Below are 23,282 nucleotides of genomic sequence, written 5' to 3'. Positions count from 1 at the left end.
GCCTCCTCCGGTGACTGAAGGGGGTGATGAGAAAGTCCTGAATTAGGGGTCTTCGGATAGCCGGACTATTAGACTATGAAGATACAAGATTGAAGACTTTGTTTCGTGTCTGAATGGGACTCTACTTGACTTGGAAGGCAAGTTAGGCAATACGTATATGGATATCTCCTCCTTTGTAACCGACCTTGTGTAACCCTAGCCCTCTCCGATGTCTATATAAACCGAAGGGTTTTGGTCCGTAGCACAACATACAATCATACCATAGACTAGCTTCTAGGGTTTAGCCTCTCTGATCTCGTGGTAAATCTACTCTTGTAACACCCATATCATCAATATTAATCAAACAGGACGTAGGATTTTACCTTCATCAAGAGGACCCGAACCTGGGTAAAACTTCGTGTCCTTTATCTCCTGTTACCATCCGGCCTAGACGCACAATTCGGGACCCCCTACCCGAGATCCGCTGGTTTTGACACCGACATTGGTGCTTTCATTGAGAGTTCCGTTGTGCCGTCGCCACCAGGAAGGATGTCTCGTCCCGTCTTTAAAGACGGCACTATCGCTGAGGGAGCTCTGACTATCGGCCAAACTCTCCAGTTAGGTGGTTTTCTTATGACCGCATGTTCGGCCGCTGCGCCGACGATGACTTCTCGGGTCATCGAAAGCAATCTTCACGTCAACTCGGAACTCGCCGAGCAGTTAGATCCAGTGAAGCTCTCTTCCCTGAACGAGCTCTTGGATCGCATCGCCGCCCTGGGAGTCGCCACAGACTACGATCAGATTGGGCCTCAACCCGATCTGAGAGAAATTAACTCTCCCCAGGTCACCCATCATGTTGCAGTGGTGGAAGAACAATGCGGCAACCCTTCATCCATCTTAAGGACTAGCTACGTCCGGATTCCCGATCCCGCCAAGCCGGATACCCATGGAGGGGAGGATGTCACTCAAAGCCTGAACCCAAAATCAGGCAGCGGGCTAGATTTACCGGAAAACGTCAAAAAATCCAAGCTTTCGAGTTTGGAAACTCCTTGGCCACTGAGCCTCAAATCGGGTGAGGATTCGGATTCAATTACACCCACCCACCCAAATATACGCGATCTATCCCAAATTAGGCAAGAGCCCGAAAAAACAATACACCATTACTGGGCCAGATTCCTCCTAGTCAAGAACAGGATAAAGGACTGCCGCGAGGAAGACGCAATTTCATTCTTCTGCAATAATTGCACGGACAAAGGAATCCTCAATGTCATAAGTTGTTGCGAAATTACACGCTTTGCCGACTTGGTGTCCATAGTGCGAAAGTACTCTGCGATGGAAAGCGCCTGGAAAACCGAAATAAAATTTTGGGATAATCCGGCCCTGAACACAAATCCAGTCCGAAATAAAAGGGTGCATTATCACAATACACCTGGGTTAACTACCAAAAAGCAAAAGCCCTCTACGGGGCAAGGAACCGTACTGGAGGGATGGCTCAACGGACCCTGCAAAATTCATAGTACAGCGGATGTGATACCAACGCACAGCCTTCGAGCATGCTGGATACTCCGGCAGGTGGCCAAAAGTGGTGAGGATCTACTCCTCCCAAAAACCACAGAGCACCACCCCGAAGACAACAATACGGTCTTAACGGTCTTTGAGACCTTCGCGTCAAATAATAGACGGAAGCGAACACTCCGCAGCATGTCCGAAATCTACCACATAGCAGAAACAAATCCTTGGAGCGACACGGCTATTACCTTCAATGCCAGTGATGAACCTAAATTCCGAACAGCCCGAGTACCAGCCGCACTGGTCCTCAGTCCAATCGTGGACGGCTTTCGACTCACCAAGGTACTCATGGACGGCGGCAACGGATTAAACCTCATCTATGAGGAAACTCTTCAAAAAATGGAAATAGACTGGAGCCGCATTAAGCAAAGCAGCACAACCTTTAGAGGAATCATCCCCAGTCGGGAAGCACGTTGCGCTGGAAAAATCACACTAGACGTGGTATTCGGCACGCCGGATAATTACAGGTCCGAAAAAATTACATTCCAAGTGGCCCCGTTCAGCAGCGGATACCACGCTCTGTTAGGGCGGGAGGCGTTTACAATCTTCCAAGCCATACCTCATTACGGGTACATGAAGCTCAAAATGCCCGGACCCAACGGAATCATCACTCTTGCTAGTGATCCGGACATAGCATTCCGCGCCGAAAATAAGACAGCTGCACTGGCCCTTGAGGCACTATTCGAAGCCCTAGCGGCCGAAGAACTAATTGCGCTGCGCTCCACGGTGAACAAGGACGACGTGATACTCGATAAAAGATCCAAGTCCACCTCCTTTAAGCCGGCGGACGAAATAGTCAAATTCCAAATCCATCCAACGGACCCTACAAAAACAGCTTCCATCGAGGCACAATTACACCCTTATGTCGACGCCGCACTGCGACAGTTCCTACGCGAGAACTGGGACATTTTTTCCTGGCACCCTTCAGACATGCCAGGAATCCCACGCAGGCTGGCTGAACACAGCCTAAATATCCTAAAAGGATTCAAGCCAGTCAAGCAGGCTCTTCGACGTTTCTCCGAGCCTAAAAGACAAGCCATGGGAGAGGAACTAGCCAAGCTATTGGAGGCCGTATTCATCAGAGACATAAAACATCCGGACTGGCTAGCAAACCTGATGATGGTACCAAAGAAGGACAAATCCTGGCGCTTGTGCGTCGATTTTAAGGACCTTAATAAGGCCTGCCCAAAGGATCCCTTCCCCCTCCCCCGATCGATCAAATCATCGATGCTACCGCAGGACACGATTCATTGTGTTTCCTCGACGCATACTCCGGCTACCACCAAATCAAAATGGCAGAGCCAGACCAAGCCGCAATGGCATTCATCACACCATACGGCCCATTCTGCTTCAACACAATGCCCTTCGGGCTAAAAAACGCCGGTGCAACATATCAGCGCATGATTCAGACATGCCTAGCAAACCAGATCGGCAAAATAGTGGAGGCATACGTGGATGACATGGTCGTTAAAACCAAGCATGTCAAAACTCTAGTAGACGACTTGAGGCTCACATTCGACAACCTCCGAACATATGACATCAAGCTCAATCCGGAAAAATACGTCTTCGGCGTACCAGCAGGAAAGCTCCTGGGATTCACTGTCACCAGTAGAGGTATTGAAGCTAATCTGGCCAAAATCCGAGCGTTGTCACAATTGGCTACCCCAACAGACCTCAAACAAATACAAAACTAACTGGATGTGTAGCGGCTCTAAGTCGCTTTATCTCCCGCTTGGGAGAAAAAGCATTACCCCTTTATCGCCTCCTCCGGCGCACCGAACACTTCGAGTGGACGGACGCCGCCACGGCCGGACTCAACGAAATAAAAGCCATATTGGCAACAAACCTAGTCCTGGCCGCGCCAAACATTGGCGAACCAATGTTATTATACATTGCGGCAACTCATTAAGTAGTAAGCGCAGTGCTTGTCGTCGAGCGAGAAGTGGACGGACACAAATTTCCCATTCAAAAGCCGGTTTACTACGTGTCCACTATCCTTACTCCATGCAAATCACGGTACCCGCATTATCAAAAGATAGCGTACGCGGTATTTATGGCATCCCGGAAGCTGCGACACTATTTTCAAGAGTGTTCGATAATGGTAGCCTCGGAAGTACCACTTAACGATATTATAAACAACCGCGACGCGACGGGTCGGATTGCCAAATGGGCCATTGAGCTCCTCCCGTTTGACATAACTTACAAGCCACGGTGAGCTATTAAATCGCAAGTTTTGGCTGACTTCGTCGCTGAATGGACAGAAGCCGAACTCCCTAAAGAGTACGACACATATTCAAACTGGATCATGCACTTCGACGGCTCCAAAATGTTGGCTGGTCTGGGGGCTGGCGTCGTTTTGACGTCCCCAACAGGAGACACCATTCAATACGTACTGCAGATAATGTATACGGACTCCAACAATGCAGCCGAATATGAGGCCCTTCTACATGGTCTCCGGATAGCAGTATCCATGGGCATTCAACGCCTAGAGGTGCGCGGGGATTCAAACCTTGCAATATCCCAAATAAATGGAGACTTTGATGCCAAGGATCCAAAAATGGCCGCTTATCGCAATGCCGTCCTAAAAATGTCAGCCCGGTTCAAGGGGCTCGAATTTCACCATGTGGTTCGGGAAAACAATCAGGCGGCGGATATCCTCACCCCGCATTGGCGCAAAACGCGATGCGGTCCCTCCCAACATTTTCCTGGAAAGGCTTTTCAAGCCATCCGTAGCATGGGAAGGGGACACCAGTAACAACAGTCCGGACCCAGCCAAAATACCCGATATCGAACTCTCTGACACAATCGGAGGCTCCGCCACCGAAATAACACAATCAGCCCACGAAATAATGGCCATCATTGCCCCGTGGACAGAACCATTCCTGGCCTACCTAATTAGACAGGAACTTCCGGAGGACCAAAATGAGGCACGATGCATAGTGCGGCGATCCAAAGCCTACAGGATCCACGAGGGAGAATTGTACAAAAAAAGTGCTACCGGAGTCCTTCAAAGGTGCATCTCCGAAGAGGAATGGCGGAATCTTTTGGCAGAAATTCACGCCAGATTCGGCGGCCATCACGCCGCAGCCCGGGCTCTTGTAAGCAAGGCCTTCCGCACAGGATTTTATTGGCCAACGGCCTGGGCAGATGCACAGGACTTGGTCCAACATTGCACCGATTGCCAGCTCTTTGCAAATCAAAGCCACATGCCACCCATCGCCCTTCAAACGATCCCCATTACATGACCCTTCGCGGTCTGGGGGCTTGACATGGTCGGACCCCTTAAAGGGGGGACCCACAAGAAAAAAATACTTACTGGTCATGGTGGATAAATTCACCAAATGGATAGAGGCTAAACCGGTAAAAACAGCTGAATCCGGACCGGTGATAGATTTCATATCCAGGGTCGTACACCGTTACGGCGTCCCCCATAGCATCATCACTGATAACGGCACGAACTTCACGGCCAACGAGGTAAAACTCTGGTGCAGCAAAATGGGCATCAAGCTCGATTACGCTTCAGTCTATCACCCAAAAACTAACGGCCAAGTCGAACGAGCAAATGGTCTTATAATGAGCGGCATTAAACCCCGATTAGTGCGCTCCTTAATGGAGTCCGATACGCACTGGGTAGAGGAGCTCGACTCCGTACTCTGGGGACTGCATACCACGCCGAATCGTAGTACCGGATATACACCATTTTTTATGGTGTATGGCGCAGAGGCGGTCCTGCCCTGTGACTTAATTCATGACTCACCTCGAGTGCGCATGTACGAAGAAAGAGAAGCCGAGCTCGATCGGCAAGACGGTCTGGATACATTGGAGGAAGAGCGCGACGTAGCCAAAGCCCGTTCCGCATTTTACCAGCAACAGGCTCGCAGATACCAAAGCAGAGAAGTATGGGCTAAAACTTATAACGTTGACGAACTAGTTCTACGGCTGCCGGATAAGAAAAAGAACAAGCCCGAGCCCAAATGGGAAGGTCCCTTCATTATCGACGAAGTCCTGACCGATGGAGCGTACCGACTGCGGGATGCATCGACCAGTCGACTCAAGCCGAACCCATGGAACGCAGCCAAGCTTCGAAGATTCTACGCTTAGCTCCGGACTTTATGTTAGTCCCCTCCCTTCGTCCATTTTCTGCATATGCATCATCCGTCTTGTTTTCCTTTCTTTCTTTTTATTTCCCTAGGACTTCAAGGGTCACCTTGTGCCTCACTCATACATCACAGATGCGCTAGCCGCACTCTTCATACCTGGGGGCTTCTCTCACAGAAGCTTAAATTATTTACCTGGGCCCCACGCCCAACACATGTGTTATACTTTCACATGTACCTTTTTTCACCATTATATGCATCGATATGACTTAAGTTTTGGTCAAGCTGGGTTGCCTGGCTCTTGTATTTATGCCCTACGTTCCCGTTAATTCGGCTAGGGCATAAGGGGAGCACCTCTGCGATTGTTACCGCCGGGTCAGCCAGACATGTACCTCAGACTAGGTGAAGCCTAAAGTTAGCATTCTTAAGAGAATATTCGGTCGGTGAACAAAAGATGACTTTTATTTATTATCCATATTTGCCCCCAGACGTTTTCACTGCGCTTCTTGTCGCAGTCCGGACATGCACTTTAGGGCATGCCTACCTAGGGAAAGGAACCCTTAACGGAACTATTCTCTCTGGAAGATGTTTCTTACTATCCATGTAATATAACATAACTAGTTGGGCACTTGTCTGATAAAGCACTAATGACCCCTACGCCTGGTCTCCACGCATGCCCCGGTTTTTATATAACCGAGAGGGTATTCGGATACACTCCGGACTGTCGGGTCCCGAGGTTGAAGCGAAAAGGTCCGCCACGACAAAAGATCTACAATCCGGCTAGAAGGCATCATTTATGTCACTTTACAATTACATAGTCAATTTGACTGGTTGAATTCCTCTTCAATGCCATCCAATAGGCTGTCTAGTCTACAGTCCTGTTGGGAATACTTTGCAGCCAATTCTACTTGGTCGTACACTAAATTCACAGGGATCTCCTTGCCATCAGGCCCCACAGGTCCGACTTCGGCCATGTGGTTCGGGTCAGCCTTCGTGTACCGTGTCTTCACCATCGCCCAAGCTTCCCTGGCGCCCTGACGGCAGGCCGATATCTTCCATAATCGGAAGTGCCGCTGTGCTCCCTTCAGCTTTTCAGCAAGCTCTCCAAGGCCTTCGGGTATGGAGACGGACGACCACAAGGCCTGGGCAACGCCTTGCATCACCTGCCGAACTCGTTCGTGCAACTGTGCGAGCTTGGGAAGAAGATCATCCGTTGAACTAGGCATCTCCTCGGCAGGACGACCTATTAACATACCTACAGACATAACTCTGTCAGCCAGCTTCCTCGCCGAACTCTTTTTCAAAGTTCGTTCAAGCACTTACTAAATATGCCGCGTCGAAGCCGTCGATTCTCCTTAACAGAGTCCGACAGTTGGGCACGAACATCTTTTAGTTCCACGCCCAGCTTGGTGTTGGCATCTTGGAGATCATTCTTCTCCTGCCTCACCCTTGCAAGCACGCTCTCACCAGCCTTCAGCTGGCGTATGAGCTGTTGCTTATCCGGATACACTCCAACGTCATTTGCAATTTTATCGTCAGATCTGCATATAAAGCCGCATTCTAATAGGATACTTATCATTTGACGGATATGTTACCATAGGGGGTCTCTTTGGGCTCCCCTGCTGCGGCCAGTGCAGCCTGAAGTTGGGCTTTGCACTCTTCCAGCTCCTGGGACAGTTGAGTATTCTTTTCTGTAAGAACCTACATAACAAATGATCCTTAAATCAGTTAACCTAACTGTTTCAAGTCTCAGGGGCTACTAATATATATAATCATCAAATTTTCTCACCCGTATGTCTTTTACATACTGTTCCGTGGCTCTGGCTAGACCATTTTGAGCGGCACGGAAGTGCGCGTCTCCCGAGTTAAAGGCATCCAATGCCTCTGGGGAGAAACAAGCATCACGAAGAACAGTCTGGCGACGCCTGTGGTTCATGGCACTTTCCACCTCAGAATGGGTGGCGGACAGTCTATCCGTATCCTCTGTCGGAGGAGCACCCGGCGCATGCCTTGTACTCGTTCCCACCTCTGAGTCCGGCCTTGGAGCCTGGCTTGTGGAGGCGATATTGGTAGCCTCTCCGGGTATAGTCCGGCGAGTGCTCTTTTTCCTGAAAAGAAGGCGTGGGCGTTAGTATGCCTTTGTAAATAATGTCTTGTAATAAAGACGGCGCGCCATACCGCTGCGCCGGTGCCTCAATCTAGACTACGGATCTTTTCAGCCTGCCTGGCCTAGCGGCCCCTTGTTGGCTAGTTGCCACGGGCTCGGCCTTCTGCCCCGAGGACCTCCCCTGCAAAACACGGCTGTTATACGGCAATAAAAAAAGGAGCACAAGGACGGATCCCTTTTTAAGTACTGAGACTTCGGTCTCAGTCACCTGTGAGGCTGGAACTAGCCCAAGGTAATCAGCCGTAATGGCTACCAAGGTATTGTCATTACTCCCTTGGTAAAATACCCCGTCAATCAGCTCCACGGATATGTCTGGATCCTCCTGAGAGGCCGGGTCAAGGGACCGTCCAGGGTCCTTGGGCTGTGGAGGAGGGTTGTTTATCTCCTTTACTGCTTGGCGCAGCTCCTGCGATGAAATCGCTAGAATGAATACTTAAACTACGGGAATACGAAACGGATGGGCGAGAAAAAGTCTCTGCTTACCCAGCTCGGAGGATTGTACATGGAGAATCCGCCCTGCGGGTTGACATGATGGAATTCCTCCTCTTTTCCCTTGTACAAAGTGGACAAGATCTTTATTAGATCAGCAGCCGATCCCGGCCCTTTGCGGCCGTGGCGGGTGGCGTCATCCTCCCCGTTGAAATCCCACATGGGGTGGCCTCTATACTGTAGCGGCTGCACCCCCCGCATAATGCATATAGCCATGACCTCGATCATGGTCAATCCGGATCGAGCTAAAGAACTTATTCGGCTCATCAGATAAAGAATGTCCCTGTCGTCTTCCTCTAGGGAGCTCCGAGGGCGCCAGCTCCGACGCTTCTTCAAAGGGGCGTTGTCGAACTCAGGAAGGCCGATCCGAATAGGGTCCGGAAGGGGGACATCTTCTATATAAAATCATTCTGAAGGCCAGTCTTCGGACGTCTTCTTCGGAGTCCCGGACAAGTATCCGGTCCCGGCAATACGCCACACTTCAGCTCCGCCCACTTGATATATTGATCCCTTTTTAGAACAGGGAACAAGGCAGAACAGCTTCTTCCATAAAGCGAAATGAGCCTCACAGCCCAAAAATAACTCGCAAAGGGCTACGAATCCCGCGATATGCAGCAGGGAGGCAGACGTGAGGTTGTGTAGCTGGAGGCCATAGAACTCCAGAAGCCCCCGGAGAAACGGATGAATTGGAAATCCGAGCCCCCTTACCAGATAAGGGACAAGGCATACCCGCTCTCCCTTAGAGGGATTGGTACGGCTCTCCGCTTGCTCTCCTCCATTATAGGTGGCAAGCCCGGCTCGAACCGGGACCAGGTATGCTGGGGGAAGAAATCCCTTGGACTGAAGCATCACCAATTTGCTGTGCGGGATGGAACATCTCTCCCAATCTCCAGGCTTGGAACTGGGGGTGCGAGAGGAGGAGCTGCGTTGACCGGCCATGGTGGAATGGATCTCTGTCGGGTGCGCTCCGATGAAGACTCGGCAAGGGAGGATGATGTGATTTGGATCTGAATCCTCGTCTTTTTAAATAGGCGGCTCATTTACATAGCTATGGGTAAATGTGAAAACACCCTGGCTCTTCACATTCGCTCGACACGTGAAAAGTGGCCATTATTGGATGCAGAAGCCAAGGAGTACAAACCGTCACAAGAAACCGGACATTATTTCAACAGGTACACAGAATTTGGAGAGGAACCCGCCCTGCAATGCCGAAGATAACACTGCGTGCCGGACTCCTCGTCATTGAAGCCTGGTTCGCGGGCTACTGAGGGAGTCCTGGATTAGGGGGTCTCCGGATAGCCGAACTATCTCCATTGGCCGGACTGTTAGACTATGAAGATACAAGATTGAAGACTTCGTCTCGTGTCCGGATGGGACTCTACTTAGCGTGGAAGGCAAGCTAGGCAATACGTATATGGATATCTCCTCCTTTGTAACCGACCTTGTGTAACCCTAACCCTCTCCGGTTTCTATATAAACCGAAGGGTTTTAGTCCGTAGGACAACATACAATCATAACATAGGCTAGCTTCTAGGGTTTAGCCTCTCTGATCTCGTGGTAGATCTACTCTTGTAACACCCATATCATCAATATTAATCAAGCAGGACGTAGGGTTTTACCTCCATCAAGAGGGCCCGAACCTGGGTAAAACTTCGTGTTCCTTGTCTCTTGTTACCATCCGGCCTAGACGCACAGTTCGAGACCCCCTACCCGAGATCCGCCGGTTTTGACACCGACAGGTGGCTTCTGGACTCGAGGAGGGTGGGGATGATCCCTGGTCGACGCACCACAGCGACAAAGGCCTTGCCGACGGCGGGCTTCTTCACTGACTCACAACGCTTTTCTGGGCTATGGCTTTCCTCCGAGTGCGACGACAGTTAGCGGCGGCAATGGCAATTGCAGGATTACCTGAGTTTCTTCTGCAAAGTTCTGTGAACACGTGTTGTTTTTTGACCCTTTCTGGTTGATTCCGCGCGCGTGCTTGTATTCATCTAATTTGTGATTAATGATACATGCAGTTAACTTTAAAAAAACTTGGATCGGAGGGAGTAATATACTCCTAATTTAAAATAATGAATGGTTCTTCTTTTGCCCTTGTTATTCCCGGTTACTCTCACTGAACTCATCGTGCACGTGCATTGCAATACACATGTCCGTTAATGCACAAAACCTCAATCCAGTTGATGCTAGTAGTCTTTAGAATCCCGATTTTGCTATTTTAAGGTACCTGAAAATTTTCATTGCATCAATCACTTTCCTAGTCATCAGGAACTCGACATGGGGAGGCCGACCTTGCCGGGGGAGCAACATCCTCATTATCTATTTTTGGAGGGAGCAACAGCTTCATTAAGCATCATCCTCATTACTGTATCTCTTAGGGGTGCGCGTGCAGGGGGTCATCGGAGTTGTTCACTGGTGGTGCGGCTTAGAGGGATGGTTGGGGTGGCGGTCAGCACGACAGTGGGGGAGGTCGATGGAAGGGCAAGGCGGCAATAGTTGGCGATACTTGCAGTTACTTGTAAAACATGAAGTTGCGGTAGTTGCAGGGCCGGTCCTGGGGTATGGCCGGAGGGGCGATGGTCCAGGGGGTCCCATGATGAAGTATACATGCATAGTATATAGCCCAGCAGAAAATAGATAAGAAAAAAAGGCCCATCGGATGGAGCTAGAGTAGCGATTAGCGAAACGTCAGTGCATCACGCAAGACTAAGGCACGGCGCAACAGCCGCTCCTTTCGCTTGTGTGAAACAAATCAATCCAAGATCTCATCGAGTCATCGTTTCGCTAATTAGCTCGTGCCTTTGTTGCTCGTCGGTTCATCTTCGTTGTTCGTCCCCTCCTCGACTGTCGGCCTGTCGCTCGGCGCCTCGGCCGCCGCTGGTTGTCGCTGCTGCGCGCGCTGGGCGGCAGTCCGTCCATCCGCGCGGCAGTCCTGATCCACCGCCAAACCCCAACTTTAGTATTTTTTTTATTTTATTCTTTAGTAAGTATTCAACTATCAATTATTCATCCATGATTCGTCCTCTAATTTCAGTGTACATGGAGTAATTTTAGTGTATAATTTTCTAATTCAATCTTTCACAGTACGTATTCAACCACCCTATTTTTTTGTCATTCTGCGTACATGTCTAGGGTTCCAATCATCCGATGTATAAATTTCTAATTCTTTGTATCCTTTTTTTTCATAATTTTAGGACATCAACATGCCATGTTGCCTAAAAAACATTTGTCGGGTGCTGAAAATAGGAGACAAAAAAGAGAAAGTGATCCAAAAATTCGAACACTGAATGGTTCTTCAAATATGGTCCTTATTTGAGGTTATCATGTCATGTTGGTTTCATTTTGCTATCCTTTAATATTTCTGCCATAATATGGCATTATCCAACAATTATTATAGTCATCAAATCTCAGAGTAAAGATGTGGTTGCAAGTTTTATATATATAGGGTCGCGCTATTCGTCACCCTGGGTGAGGAATAGTTATTCTTCACCCCCCCTCTATTTTACCATCAATGCACCGTAATTTTACGTTCCGTAAGTTTTGTCTTATTTCCGACGCAAAAAAAGACCGTAAGAAAATATATAATCGCCGTAAAAAATATTTTATGTTATGTAAAATTACAAACATAAAAACATAGTCTAAAATACACATAAACTGCAAAATTTCTTGTCTTATGACATATATTTTTATTTTCTTATGTCAAATTTTACGTAGTGAATCAATAGGAATGTAACTATTTGAATTCAAAATGTAATTTAATTATGAAATGATCGTAAGATTACCTCGGGTGAAGAATAACTTATTCTGCACCCTGAGTGATGAATAGTAACAATATATATATATACACACACACACGCACACGGCCGGCCCTGGGTAGTTGGCAACACTTACAATTGCGTCTCTAGTGACAGACATGCAACTGCCCACACTTGCAACCCGACGTGTAAAATTAAAAAAATGTCTTAGGCACAAAAAGCTCATGTGAATTGCATGCAGATGGTACATGTGTGCATTACAAAAACGAAAAAAACAAATGCGTGAAAAGGATGGAAACTAGAAATACAAATAAAAGTATAACCTACAAAATGAGAAACCAATTATATTGAATAATTTTGAAAAAAGAGTTTCACAACGATGATGAACATCCAACTGCGCATAGCCAACGAATGTGCTACTATAGTTATGTGCAAGAGAAATTACATAAATATCCGTGTAATATTAAAAGTTTTCTATTCTTATAAAACATGTAATCTTAGAAGAAAAAATATTTATAAGAAATAGATACTTTTAAAATTATTCATGTATTTAAAAAGTCATTCAAAAAAGAAGAAATGGGAAAGAAAAAAAAATAAAAATAGAAACATAACAACACTGGAAAAGAAATGAAGGAAGCCTTTTTGTTTTCGTCTTAACTTTTTGCAACATGCGTGTTGTTGTGGAATGACTTCTGTAACACAAATGATGTTGCGGAATATTTTTCCATCTTAAATTTTTTAAAATATTGGTGTTGTTGCGAAAGGACTTTTGCAACACAGATAGTGTTGCAGAAAATTTGTTAAGGTGGTAGAGGCACGCGTCGTGCGTGGACTGAGTCATATGATGTCACGAATAAGGCATTTTGCACTAAGATGTACATTGTGCACCCGTCCGATGAAACTTGGATCTGGCGGCTGCACGAGCGGCGGAACGCTACAGGAGATTAGCCGGCTGATGCTAATCATTTGCCATTAGAAATTAATTATTGAGCATATGTTGGAGATGCTCTAAGACCGATGTCAATCCATCCCAATGGGATATTATCTATGTGAGGACTGACGTGACCAAACAATTTGGTGTTTGATATCACAAATCTTTCAGAACAAGACCAGATTAGATGCCAACTCCCCAACTAGTGCTGTTACTAATCCCAAAATTTTGGCCTGTCCTCGTCCAAAAAATTACCTAAGATGATAAGTCGAGACGAGAAAGGGAAGGAGACTTTACATGAGAATAGTACTCCCTAAAATGTTTTGGATATTTCAATTTAAACTACATACGGATTGAAATGAGTGAACAAATACACTAAAATGTGTCCTCATAAAAAACACTAAAATACATTTATATACATCTGGTCTAGAAAAAAAAGTTAGAACATCTTATATTTGTGAAGGGAGTACTATTTTCAACTTAGTTCATGTCTGCATATTCATTAAAAATGCACGTCTCCAAGTGCAAACAAATGTGGTGAGTCTGGTGACTGCCATGCCTAGATGCCATGAATCCAACCCACCGAGAACAATTTTCTTGTCCGATAACAAGTTCACCCTCGGAAGTCGGGACTCGCCGAGAACATGACAAGTTCATTTTCCACACAATATGCTAGGCACGCCACCGCATGAGTTTCTTATATCTAAGCAGTAGTTATTCTAGGCACCACAAGTTCGCAACACAAATCATCCTTAATTGAACCAGAGACACGAAGCTGGTAGATCGTACTTGTAACTCTAACGACGATCGATGCTCCGGCGCCGGCGGCGACGTCCCCAACGCAAGAGGCGCCGCCACCAGCCCGACACGCCGGCCGCCCGCTAGTAGGGGCTCTCGCCCTTGACGTTGCCGTGCGGGTTGTAGAGGCAGAGCGTGAGCGTGGCGCCGGAGGCGCAGCTGGCCTGCGCGCAGCCGACCTCGGCGGTGCGGCGCCAGACCACCTGCGTGTAGGTGCCGCACTGCTGGCCGGCGGCGCAGGAGTTGTTGGCGTGGGTGTAGTACTTGCCCTGCGCCACCCAGGAGGCCACCACCTCGGCCGGGCGCGCGCGGTAGCTCGCCCACCCCTGGTTCGCGCCGTAGGGGCTGGCGCCCATGTCCGCGAACGCGCAGTTCTTCTGCTTCTGCTGCTGGGACGCGGTCCACGCCGCCGCCGCCGTCAGGTCCGCGCTCCACCGCAGCGCGGCCACGCCGACCGCCGCGCGCGCCTTGTTGTGCGGCGCCAGGAACTCGTCCGCCGTCGCCGTCGCGTTGGCCGCCGCCGCCGCCGCCTGCGCCTTGCTGACCCTGGCCGGCAGCGCGCGGCCGCCGTGGGCCGGCGGGGCGCACAGCGCGAGGAGGACGAGGAGGCACGCCGCGTGGTGGCGGCGCTGGGGAGCCATGAGATCTGGGGTGGGTGAGCCCAGTAATGGCGAGCAGTGGGCAGTGAAGTGAGAGCACTGAGCGTGAGCGAGCGAGTGGACAGTGGAGTGTGCGCGCGAGGGGTTGTCAGCTAGCGAGTTAAGAAGCTCAGCGGGAGCCGGCAGCGGCGAGCGATGGCTACGCGGCAGCCGCTGGTTCGCTGGTGCGTCGGCGATGGCTCACTTGTACACTCGTTGATGTTGGGGGCTCGACGCGACGCCACAGCCCGTGTACGGGTGCATGGCGTGCGCCGTCCCGGCTCGATCCCGCCCCGCGGCCCGCAAGTGGAGGGAGGAGCGGGGAACCTGGCGAGATCCGGGGGGTTGTTGGGTCCGTCACCTGTGGGTGCGTGTCAGTGCCCCGCGCGGCATCTGATGCGGTTTTTCCCGTGTCGAGATCCAGATCAGCACGGCGTCCCCAGGCTTGGACGGACGCAACGCAACCGGGTCGGTGCCGAGCGCGTGAGGGGCGCGGCGATCGGCTGCGTGACCTGAGCTGAGCTGTTGGGGCCAGCAATGGGGATTGTGCACGTCGGGGAAACAGATACGCAGTAGTCACGAAGAGGCGCGGATAGATCCAAGACCAAGTGATTCTCATCGAGGACGATTCGGCGGGCACTGTGAAGATGCATGCAGAAAATAGTGAGGTTATTCGATTAGGCAACTTGCTAGACCGTGCTGCTGTCTACTTAGTACAGATCAGTGCTTTTGTTTTTTGTAGGGGGAGTTCGGATCACTGCTTCTTCTTTTTTAAGGATAAAACTAAGTTTTATTGATGATAATCCATATGTAGTGGGATACAATTCGGATCATGGGAACTTAACAACCAAGTATGGCGTCCCAGACCGAGAGAAAGAGAGTGCTTAGCTAAACTATGTGCTTCGCCATTAGTGGCTCGGCCTTCAAAAATAAAATTACAATCAAAATTCAAGAGTCTAAGTCTAATTTCTGTGATGACTGAGCCATATCGCCCCTGATTTCCTCTGTTAATATCCTCTACCACCTGCTTGCAATCCGATGATATGATGAAGTCATGGAGCAGCAGATCTTCCGCCAAGGCCAGCGCCTCCCTGCACGCGATTGCTTCGAGCGTCGCCGGATCGGTTTGGCCTTCAATCACCAGCGACGAGCTTCCAAGATAGTTCCCTGCATCATCTCGACACACTGCAGCCGCAGAACCGCCTCTGTTACTAAAAACAGCACCGTCGACATGGATCTTTGCGTACCCTGCAGGGGGGGGGGGACTAGGCCTTGCATGTGACTGCCTAATTCCTTGGGGGGGATTCTGCACTTCAGCCGGTTTGTTCTGTAGCATGGTGATCTCGTCAATAAAACGATGGATAAACACATGGGTAGAATGCGGACTCTGGGACACGCCTTCATGAATGAATTTTCTGCGAGAAGACCAGATCGCCCATAGTGTTACGGAGAGCCGAACAAACTCTGAGTGAGACAGTGACTCCATCATTCCGAACAGCCAATGCTTCGCCCTCGGCTCCGTGACAGTGATCATTCTGCTCACCAGATCACTGTTATCAAGAGCCCAAACACATCTCGCCATCGAGCACTCCAGTAGCGAGTGTCTCCAAGAATCCGGCGAACCACACATTCCGCATGAGCTCGTATTAGACATGTGCCGATGCGCACGTACATCTTCTGTAGGGAGTGACTGCTTCGACAAACGCCATAAAAACATCCTCACCTTGGCTGGGACTTGAATCTTCCAAAGCGTCTTCCATGATTTCTCTTCCATGTTCGAACTAGACGTTGCGGAAGTGCCATCCAGCCATGCTTCTCTCCGTTGTCGTGTCGCCACCAACATTCTGTAAGCCGAGCGTACAGAGAATATGCCATTTCTTTCAAAATTCCATGCCCAGTAGTCATCAAAATTAATTCCTTGTACCGATGGGTATAGTCAGGATCACCGCAGCATCCATAGGCAAAAAAGTTTGCTGAACTCGTTGCTTATCCCAAGTCGCAGAAGTTTGATCGATATATTGAGACGCTAGCCTCATGGGGTTCTGTACCCTGCAGCCATAGGGGCGCAACATCTCGTTCCTTGGAATCCAGTTCTCCGTCCACACATATGTAGATTCACCATTGCCGATCCTCTTGATGAGCCCTAGTTTCAAAACCTCCACCCCCTCCATTATAGATCTCCAAATCTGACTAGTATGAGAGCCGACTTGAGCATGTAGGATGGATGAGTTAGGGAAATAAACCCCCTTCAAGATTTGAGCACTCAGAGAGTCAGGCTGTTGGAGAATTCGCCAACCCTGCTTTGCAAGCATTGCTAGGTTGAATAATTCAAAATCTTTGAACCCCAACCCCCAGAAGATTTGAGTTGCGTCATGTCCTTTCATGAAACCCAATGAGGCTTCCTACGGCCATCTTTAGAGCCTCACCAAAACTTCCTTATCAACATATTCAAGTGTTCGCAGAGTCTCCTTGGAAGTTTGAAACATGACATTGAAAAAACTGGCACCGCTTGAGCGACAGATTTGACAAGTACCTCTTTCCCTGCGGTGGACAAGGACTTCTCAATCCAGCCCTGGATTTTACTCCATAGACGGTCTTTGAGAAACTTAAAGGCACCATTTCTGGAAGAGCCAACGTCGGATGGCATCCCCAAGTATTTTGCATTCAGTGTTTCATTAGGCACATGAAGCAACTCTTTGATATCTGCTCGAATATTTTCCGGAACCCCTTTACTGAAAAAGATGGAGGATTTGCTGTAATTAACCCTCTGCCCCGTTGCTGCACAGTAATGTTTCAACAATTGGTTGATCTCTTCTGCACCCGTAGCATTAGCCTTGAAGAACAACAGGCTGTCATCTACGAATAATAAGTGATTCACCGAGAGTTCAGATCACTGCTGCTATAGCTTAAAACGGTGTGCTCAGCAATGTACCTTTCTTCCCTCAGAAAAGCCCAGACACCGGCCCACGCGTGAATTACAAGGCATTTTAGACCGGAAGAACAAAATGGGAGCGTAAAATTACCACATGAGATCTCAAGAGACGACCATGCAAATAGCATTGAAACCAGCCGTCACTACATCAGCACCAGGTTGAGGTTGGATGCACAATCAGGACAGAAGCAAACGTACAAAATCAAGCCAACCAAAACAGACGACGAGCACGAGCCAACAGACCACGATCACACGGGACAACATGCAAACAGTATATCACTGCCGACAACCTCACCCTGCAAGTATGTCACGGGCTCAGAATCTTGAATTCGACAAGAATAATCAAGAGTACTCATTACATCTAACGGATAGCTCGAACATTATCAGTAACATTCTATGATCGAGAGCACTAGGCACAAACTAAGTAGCCTTCTTCTGAAGGCTACCATCTAAGGACTAAGGGACCAATATCACTCCATCTTCACCGCTACAGAACCCTGAGCTTCTGCAGGAGGCGGCGGAGAATACTGAAGCCAGTCTTTGGAGCAGAAAAGTGCCTCCACGATTTCAGGGCGCAGCGAGCTTCTGTAGTCATCGAGCATCCGGCTTCCTGTTGTTGCCGCGGCAAATATGGAGCAGCCGCTGCTCACCATGGACATGGGGATGGCCAAGATATCACGGGCCATCTTCGCCAGTGTTGGAAACTTCAGGGTGTTGAGCTTCCACCAGTCCACGATTTCAAAGTCTTGGATGCGAGGCGTCAGGGCTTCTTCCAGGTACTGCTCCAGCTCGGACTTGGAGGGCTGACTTATTGCTATCTCTGAAAGATACATGTCAAAGTCAAGAAGTCCATCCCCAGTAGAAGGTGGAGTTACTGTGTTGTTATTCGCATGGGCAGGCCCATTCTTATTAACTTCCCCTGGTGCGCCATAGGCTGGCGTCAGGGGCAGGGGCTGTGCAACATAATCCTTGTAAAGGTCATGAAGAGCATCATCCACCACCTTAACGTACTTTGCTGCCTCCACACCATAGATTTTAGAATAACTGAATTCAACAAGTTTCATCTTGAAACGAGGGTCCATGACAACACCAATGGCTAGAACAAGGTTGCAATCCTTCCAGTACTTGTCAAACCTCTCATGCATTTCTTTGGCGATGCTACTGAAAACTGGATCTTCATGGGTTATGGCATTTGACAGTTCCAGCTGAAGTTTCCACGCCTCATGGAAAAATAAGTTAGAAGTTGGATTTGCCGCAGCCATGATGCTATGTGCAGAATCATACAGAAATTTCAAATAATTGCAGGCAGCTTCCAACTTCTTCCAGTCTTCTGCAGAAGGTGACTCGTTGTAGTTATCATCACATGTCTCCAATGTGGTGAATGCCTGCCTATAATCCAAGGCAGCAAGCAGCATAAGGTAAGTGGTATTCCACTGTGTTGTAACATCAAGGCACAGGGTCTTAGTGCTGGGAATCTCCAGCTGCAGAGCAATCTCAGCAAACCTCTGCTCACGGGCAGAAGAAGCTTTTATGAACTTTATACTTTCACGGATACTGTAGATCACACCATGGATTGAAGCAATGACATCATGTGCAACTGCATTGAGGATATTGGCATAGCACCTCACAACAAACAGCTGGCCCTTAAGCATCAGGTTGTTCTTATTGGAGAGATGATCTCTCAGATTTGCACTGTAGATATCATGTGATGAGCAATCATTATCCAATGTGACGGTGAATAGCTTGTCCTTCATGTTCCAGTCGGTAAGGCTTGAGCTAATAGCTTCACCAAGTGCATTCTCCGAATGAGGAGAAGACACCATCATGAAGTTAAGCATTCTTCGATGCACTTTCCAATCCGTGTCAATGAACTGCCCAGCTATAGAAACATAGCCAAGAGTCTGACTAGTTGTCCACAATCCTATGGTGAGGCTAATCCTTCCAGGCATAGTGTTCAATGCTTGCATTAGGTTGTTTTTCTCTTTCTGGTAAACACCATACACCTCTGCCTCCATTGTTTCAACATCCGCAACCCTGAAACGAGGCTGCAGGCTATCAGTAAAAGCAGTGAAGGCTGGCTGTTGAACAACATGAAGTGGGTAGTCATGCAAAATGATAAGCTTCGCCAGATGTGAGCTGCTACGGTCTTGATCAAATGTAGCATTTGCAAAGCCAGTATATCTGTAACGCCTCTTAGAAGGACGTTCTACGGTACCCTCACCATCGTTGTCAGTCACTCCTCCAATTGAACTCATTGCCAGCTTCCTCTCTTGGCTTTTTATCATAGGGCAAGAGCCAAGCGTGATGTGCCTCTTGAGATGGCTAGTACCTGCTATCTTTGTGCCAGAACTGTATGCAAAGGTTGCCTTGCATAGGTTGCAGCATGCACGTTGGCATCCCCTCTCCCCAGGAACAGGTTCAATAGTAAAGTGCTCCCATACTAATGACTTCTTTCTCCGGCGTCTTGATATGGTTGGTGGGGTCACCTCAGCACTGACCAATTCGTGACCATGGGCCATCTCATCACCATTGACCATGTCATTCACTTGAACCATCTCATGACCATGGATCATGTCACTAACTTGAATCATCTCATTACCATGGATCATCTCATCATCATGGACCATCCCACTCCCTTCCACCATCTCGTCACCATGAACCATCTCATTCCCTTGAACCATATCATGCTCATGGATCATCTCGCCACTGTGAACCATTTCATTGCCATGGATCATCTCATCATCAACAACCATTTCACTCTCATGCACCATAGCATTTTCATTGCCATTTGGTTCGCCCATCCTATGAAAGATTATCTGATGGAACCCAAAAGCCTGTCAATTTGGAACAATTGATCAAATAAAATCATGTCAGATCTAATGTAGTTAAATCAGAACACTTGGAAAGTTGGAATAAGGCTGAGAAATCTTGCATAATTTCACTTTGATAATGTACATTATCCAGAAGAAATCTAAAAATCACTACTGCAAATTTTTATGTTTGAGATTTCAAGTAGAGCAGATTTTCTGGAAGATGGCAAGTTTGCCAATGCAAGGAACTGTGATCTCTTGAAAAGTAAAATGTCCAACAGTAAATAATTGAAGTATATTGTCCACATCAGGATAGATGCTCGCAATATTATACATGTATCAAATATAACTTGATGAAAGAAATCAATAGAAGAGTGGAGCTGTAGAAAGCCAGGAAAATCATGGAAGTAGGCCATTCAATTCGCTAAACAATCATAACATAAAACAAGATTAAAGTTATAGGACGAAGGCCCTGATTGGGAAATTCAGAGACACCAGCACATACGTTGTAAAAAAGGAACACCACCCTAAGTAGCTTCTTATATACAAACGCGAATACATGTTATTGCTGGGAACAAGCTAAAAAGGCCATAGCCATAGCCAGAACTGTTGAGCAATAAGTAGGTGCAGCACCAAAGGGCTGATATACAGCAACCTAATGGATGGAACCTAGCTAGGCTCGTGTAAACAACCAAAACATCAAAGCATTGGCTATGCAAATGGCAATCAAGAATGTTCTGTTCACAGAACTATCACATCTCCAGGGATAAGTGCCACTGCATTCCACAGAATTACGGCTTCTAGGGGTCGATAAAATTACAGAATACATTTACAGCTATAAACATGTTAACATTAGTGACTGTGGTCACTTCACCTGCTCCTCTACCCCTGGTGTGAACAACTGAACATTATCATCTGTTGCAAACGGCTGCGACAGTCGTCATGTTTGCAGCCAAACAAGGCCTAAATTCGGCCACATCTCGCATGACTAAACCAACCCCTATGCAAAATATGACTGAGTAGCAGCTGCTTGGTACGGCAACGAGAATGAATCATCCTCCTAGACAAAAGAACAGAGGCACTACTCATAATTTGGACCGGCGAAACCCCCGCCATTAGCTCCGCACGAGACAAACTAAAGAAAAACAAAACGACGGCATAGCCCGCATGCGGCCATTTCAGCACCCGCGGCAACCATCTGAATCTAAACCTCCATACGAACACACGCAGCCAATTCTCGAACGAAGCGCATACTGCTCCGCAGCAGATTCATACGGCCGAGCGCACGGCCCGAAAAGCGAACGGAACAAGATCTATACATGCAATCGAATCCAATCCGCGAGGCCGCGAGCGGCGCGGGCATGGATGGATGGGGAGGAGGCCTGCCTGGAGAGGCGCGGAGGAGGAGGAGGAGGCTGTTTAGAGTTTGGGGGGCTTACGGAGGCGGAGGGGGGCCGGCGGGCGGAGATCCAACTCGAGGCGGGCGGTGCGGGATTGGGGCTCGGCCCAAGAAGAACGAAGGCCGAGCAAACCCTAGATCCGCTTTTTTCTTCGGGGGGCGGGGGGGCGGCCACGGGGGAGGAGAGGGACCGAGCACGGACCAGCGGGGCGAGGCGGAAAATTTCGTCGGGTCTGGGGGAAACGGTGAAGCGGGGGATGGACGGGGATTTATGGGCTCGCGGCCCACGGCCATGGGCTGCCGAGCTGGCGCGGGCGTGAGGCTGCCGGCGGGCCATGGGTGGGGGCTCGTCCGCGTGGACCGGCTAGTTTTCGGGACGCGCGGCTCGCTTTCAATATTTTTATCCATGGGATGGGATGGGATCGGGGGGTGGACCGCGGACGCAGGCCAGGCAGGCTACGGCGTCAGCGACTAGGGTTTGGGCTGATGTGGCCGGGTTCCGATTTGGACCGTCCGATTTATGTGGGCGGATAAGCTTAAAGAGCTTGCGTTAGGGTACGGATCCAAGGAAGAAAAATGGCCCGGTTAAGGCCAGAGTCGTTGATCGGGGGTCTGGGGAAGTTGAAAAGTTCACCTTTTTTTTGTGCGATCCTTCTAATTTGAAAACAAAATTCAAATCTATTACTCCCTCTAATCCATATTAATTTTAATACAACTTTGCAATAAAGTTATACTAAAGGTGGGGCAAATAGTATGGATCGGAAAAAGTAACAAATTTTACTGAAAGTACAAAGCACATCAAACATAATAAAAACATAGGGTTTACCCGCAAAAAGAAAAACTTAGGGTTCCTTCGCCTCCCGCCGACGCCGCCGGCGGTCCACCTCGTCCCCGGCGGCCTTAGGGCCATGGGGACGCGGTGTATCCCGGCCCTTGTCGGCGGGAGGGCTCCGTTTTTATGCCACCGATTGTGTCTCACTATTCAGTTCTGCCACTAGAAATTTCAACTGCTCAAAAATGGCATCGCTTCGTTAGGCGCATGCTCAAAAATGCCACTAGACATCCTTATTGTCATCTCACATCTCGTTTGCCATGTTATAATGATCAAAATATCTATAGACCAACATGTCAGTTCTCCCTCTACCTCAGTACAATAAAATGTGGGTTCCACTTGATCCCAATAGCGTTCTTATTTTCCTCTTCTTTTTTTTGCTTGCTTACTCCTGACAAGTGGCGTTCACATTTATCATTGTGAGATAAAGAGACCTGAAATTTGGGTATAGGGGTATGTTCATCATATAACATGGTCAACTGGTTTGACCTGACAATAACAATGTCTAATGACATTTTTAAGCAAACATCTAATGGAACGATGTCATTTTTGAGATATCTAATGATATTTTTAAACAAGCATCTCATGAAACGATGGCATTTTTGAGCAATTATAACTTCTGATGGCAAAATTGAGTAGTCGGATACAATTAGTGGCATAAATGATAAAAACTCTAATTTTAATAGAACTTTTGTAATAAAGTTAGGGAGATGCTACGCGTCGGCCGGTGGATCTTTTCAAAACATCCATCGCCATGCGAGCCATTAGATGCGAGACAATCTAGCGACCGTGTGCCGTCCTTTACTTTTGCAACAAAAGCCTTGTTGCGGAACCTTTTGTAACATAAATCATGTTGCAGAAAAATTTGCAACAAAGGTTGTGTTGC

The 23,282-nt window shown here is 48.4% G+C and overlaps 2 protein-coding genes across 2 annotated transcripts; both read right to left on the bottom strand.

Annotated features, from left to right (window-relative positions):
- Nucleotides 1-13,445: 13,445 nt before the first annotated feature.
- LOC125553487 (STS14 protein-like) lies at nucleotides 13,446-14,730 on the bottom strand. Its single transcript, XM_048717261.1, has one exon. The coding sequence runs from the start codon at nucleotides 14,424-14,426 to the stop codon at nucleotides 13,869-13,871; it is 558 nt and encodes a 185-aa protein (XP_048573218.1). The 5' UTR covers nucleotides 14,427-14,730; the 3' UTR covers nucleotides 13,446-13,868.
- A 2,888-nt stretch (nucleotides 14,731-17,618) lies between these two features.
- On the bottom strand, nucleotides 17,619-21,727 carry LOC125550527 (zinc finger BED domain-containing protein RICESLEEPER 2-like). The gene is made up of 2 exons (XM_048713551.1): nucleotides 21,605-21,727; nucleotides 17,619-20,189 (listed from the first exon to the last, which is right to left on the bottom strand). Exon 2 carries the CDS (start codon nucleotides 20,154-20,156, stop codon nucleotides 17,826-17,828), a length of 2,331 nt encoding a protein of 776 aa, XP_048569508.1. The 5' UTR covers nucleotides 20,157-20,189; nucleotides 21,605-21,727; the 3' UTR covers nucleotides 17,619-17,825.
- Nucleotides 21,728-23,282: the final 1,555 nt, after the last annotated feature.

The sequence above is a fragment of the Triticum urartu genome, chromosome 4 (assembly GCF_003073215.2).
Source record: "Triticum urartu cultivar G1812 chromosome 4, Tu2.1, whole genome shotgun sequence".
NCBI lineage: Eukaryota > Viridiplantae > Streptophyta > Magnoliopsida > Poales > Poaceae > Triticum > Triticum urartu.
Note: the sequence above shows the minus strand (reverse complement) of the source record. Positions and strands in the feature narration are given on the sequence as shown.

Excerpts from the sequence above, each read along its gene's own strand:
- LOC125553487 (XM_048717261.1), bottom strand. The coding sequence starts at position 14,426 with ATGGCTCCCCAGCGCCGCCACCACGCGGCGTGCCTCCTCGTCCTCCTC.
- LOC125550527 (XM_048713551.1), bottom strand. The coding sequence starts at position 20,156 with ATGGGCGAACCAAATGGCAATGAAAATGCTATGGTGCATGAGAGTGAA.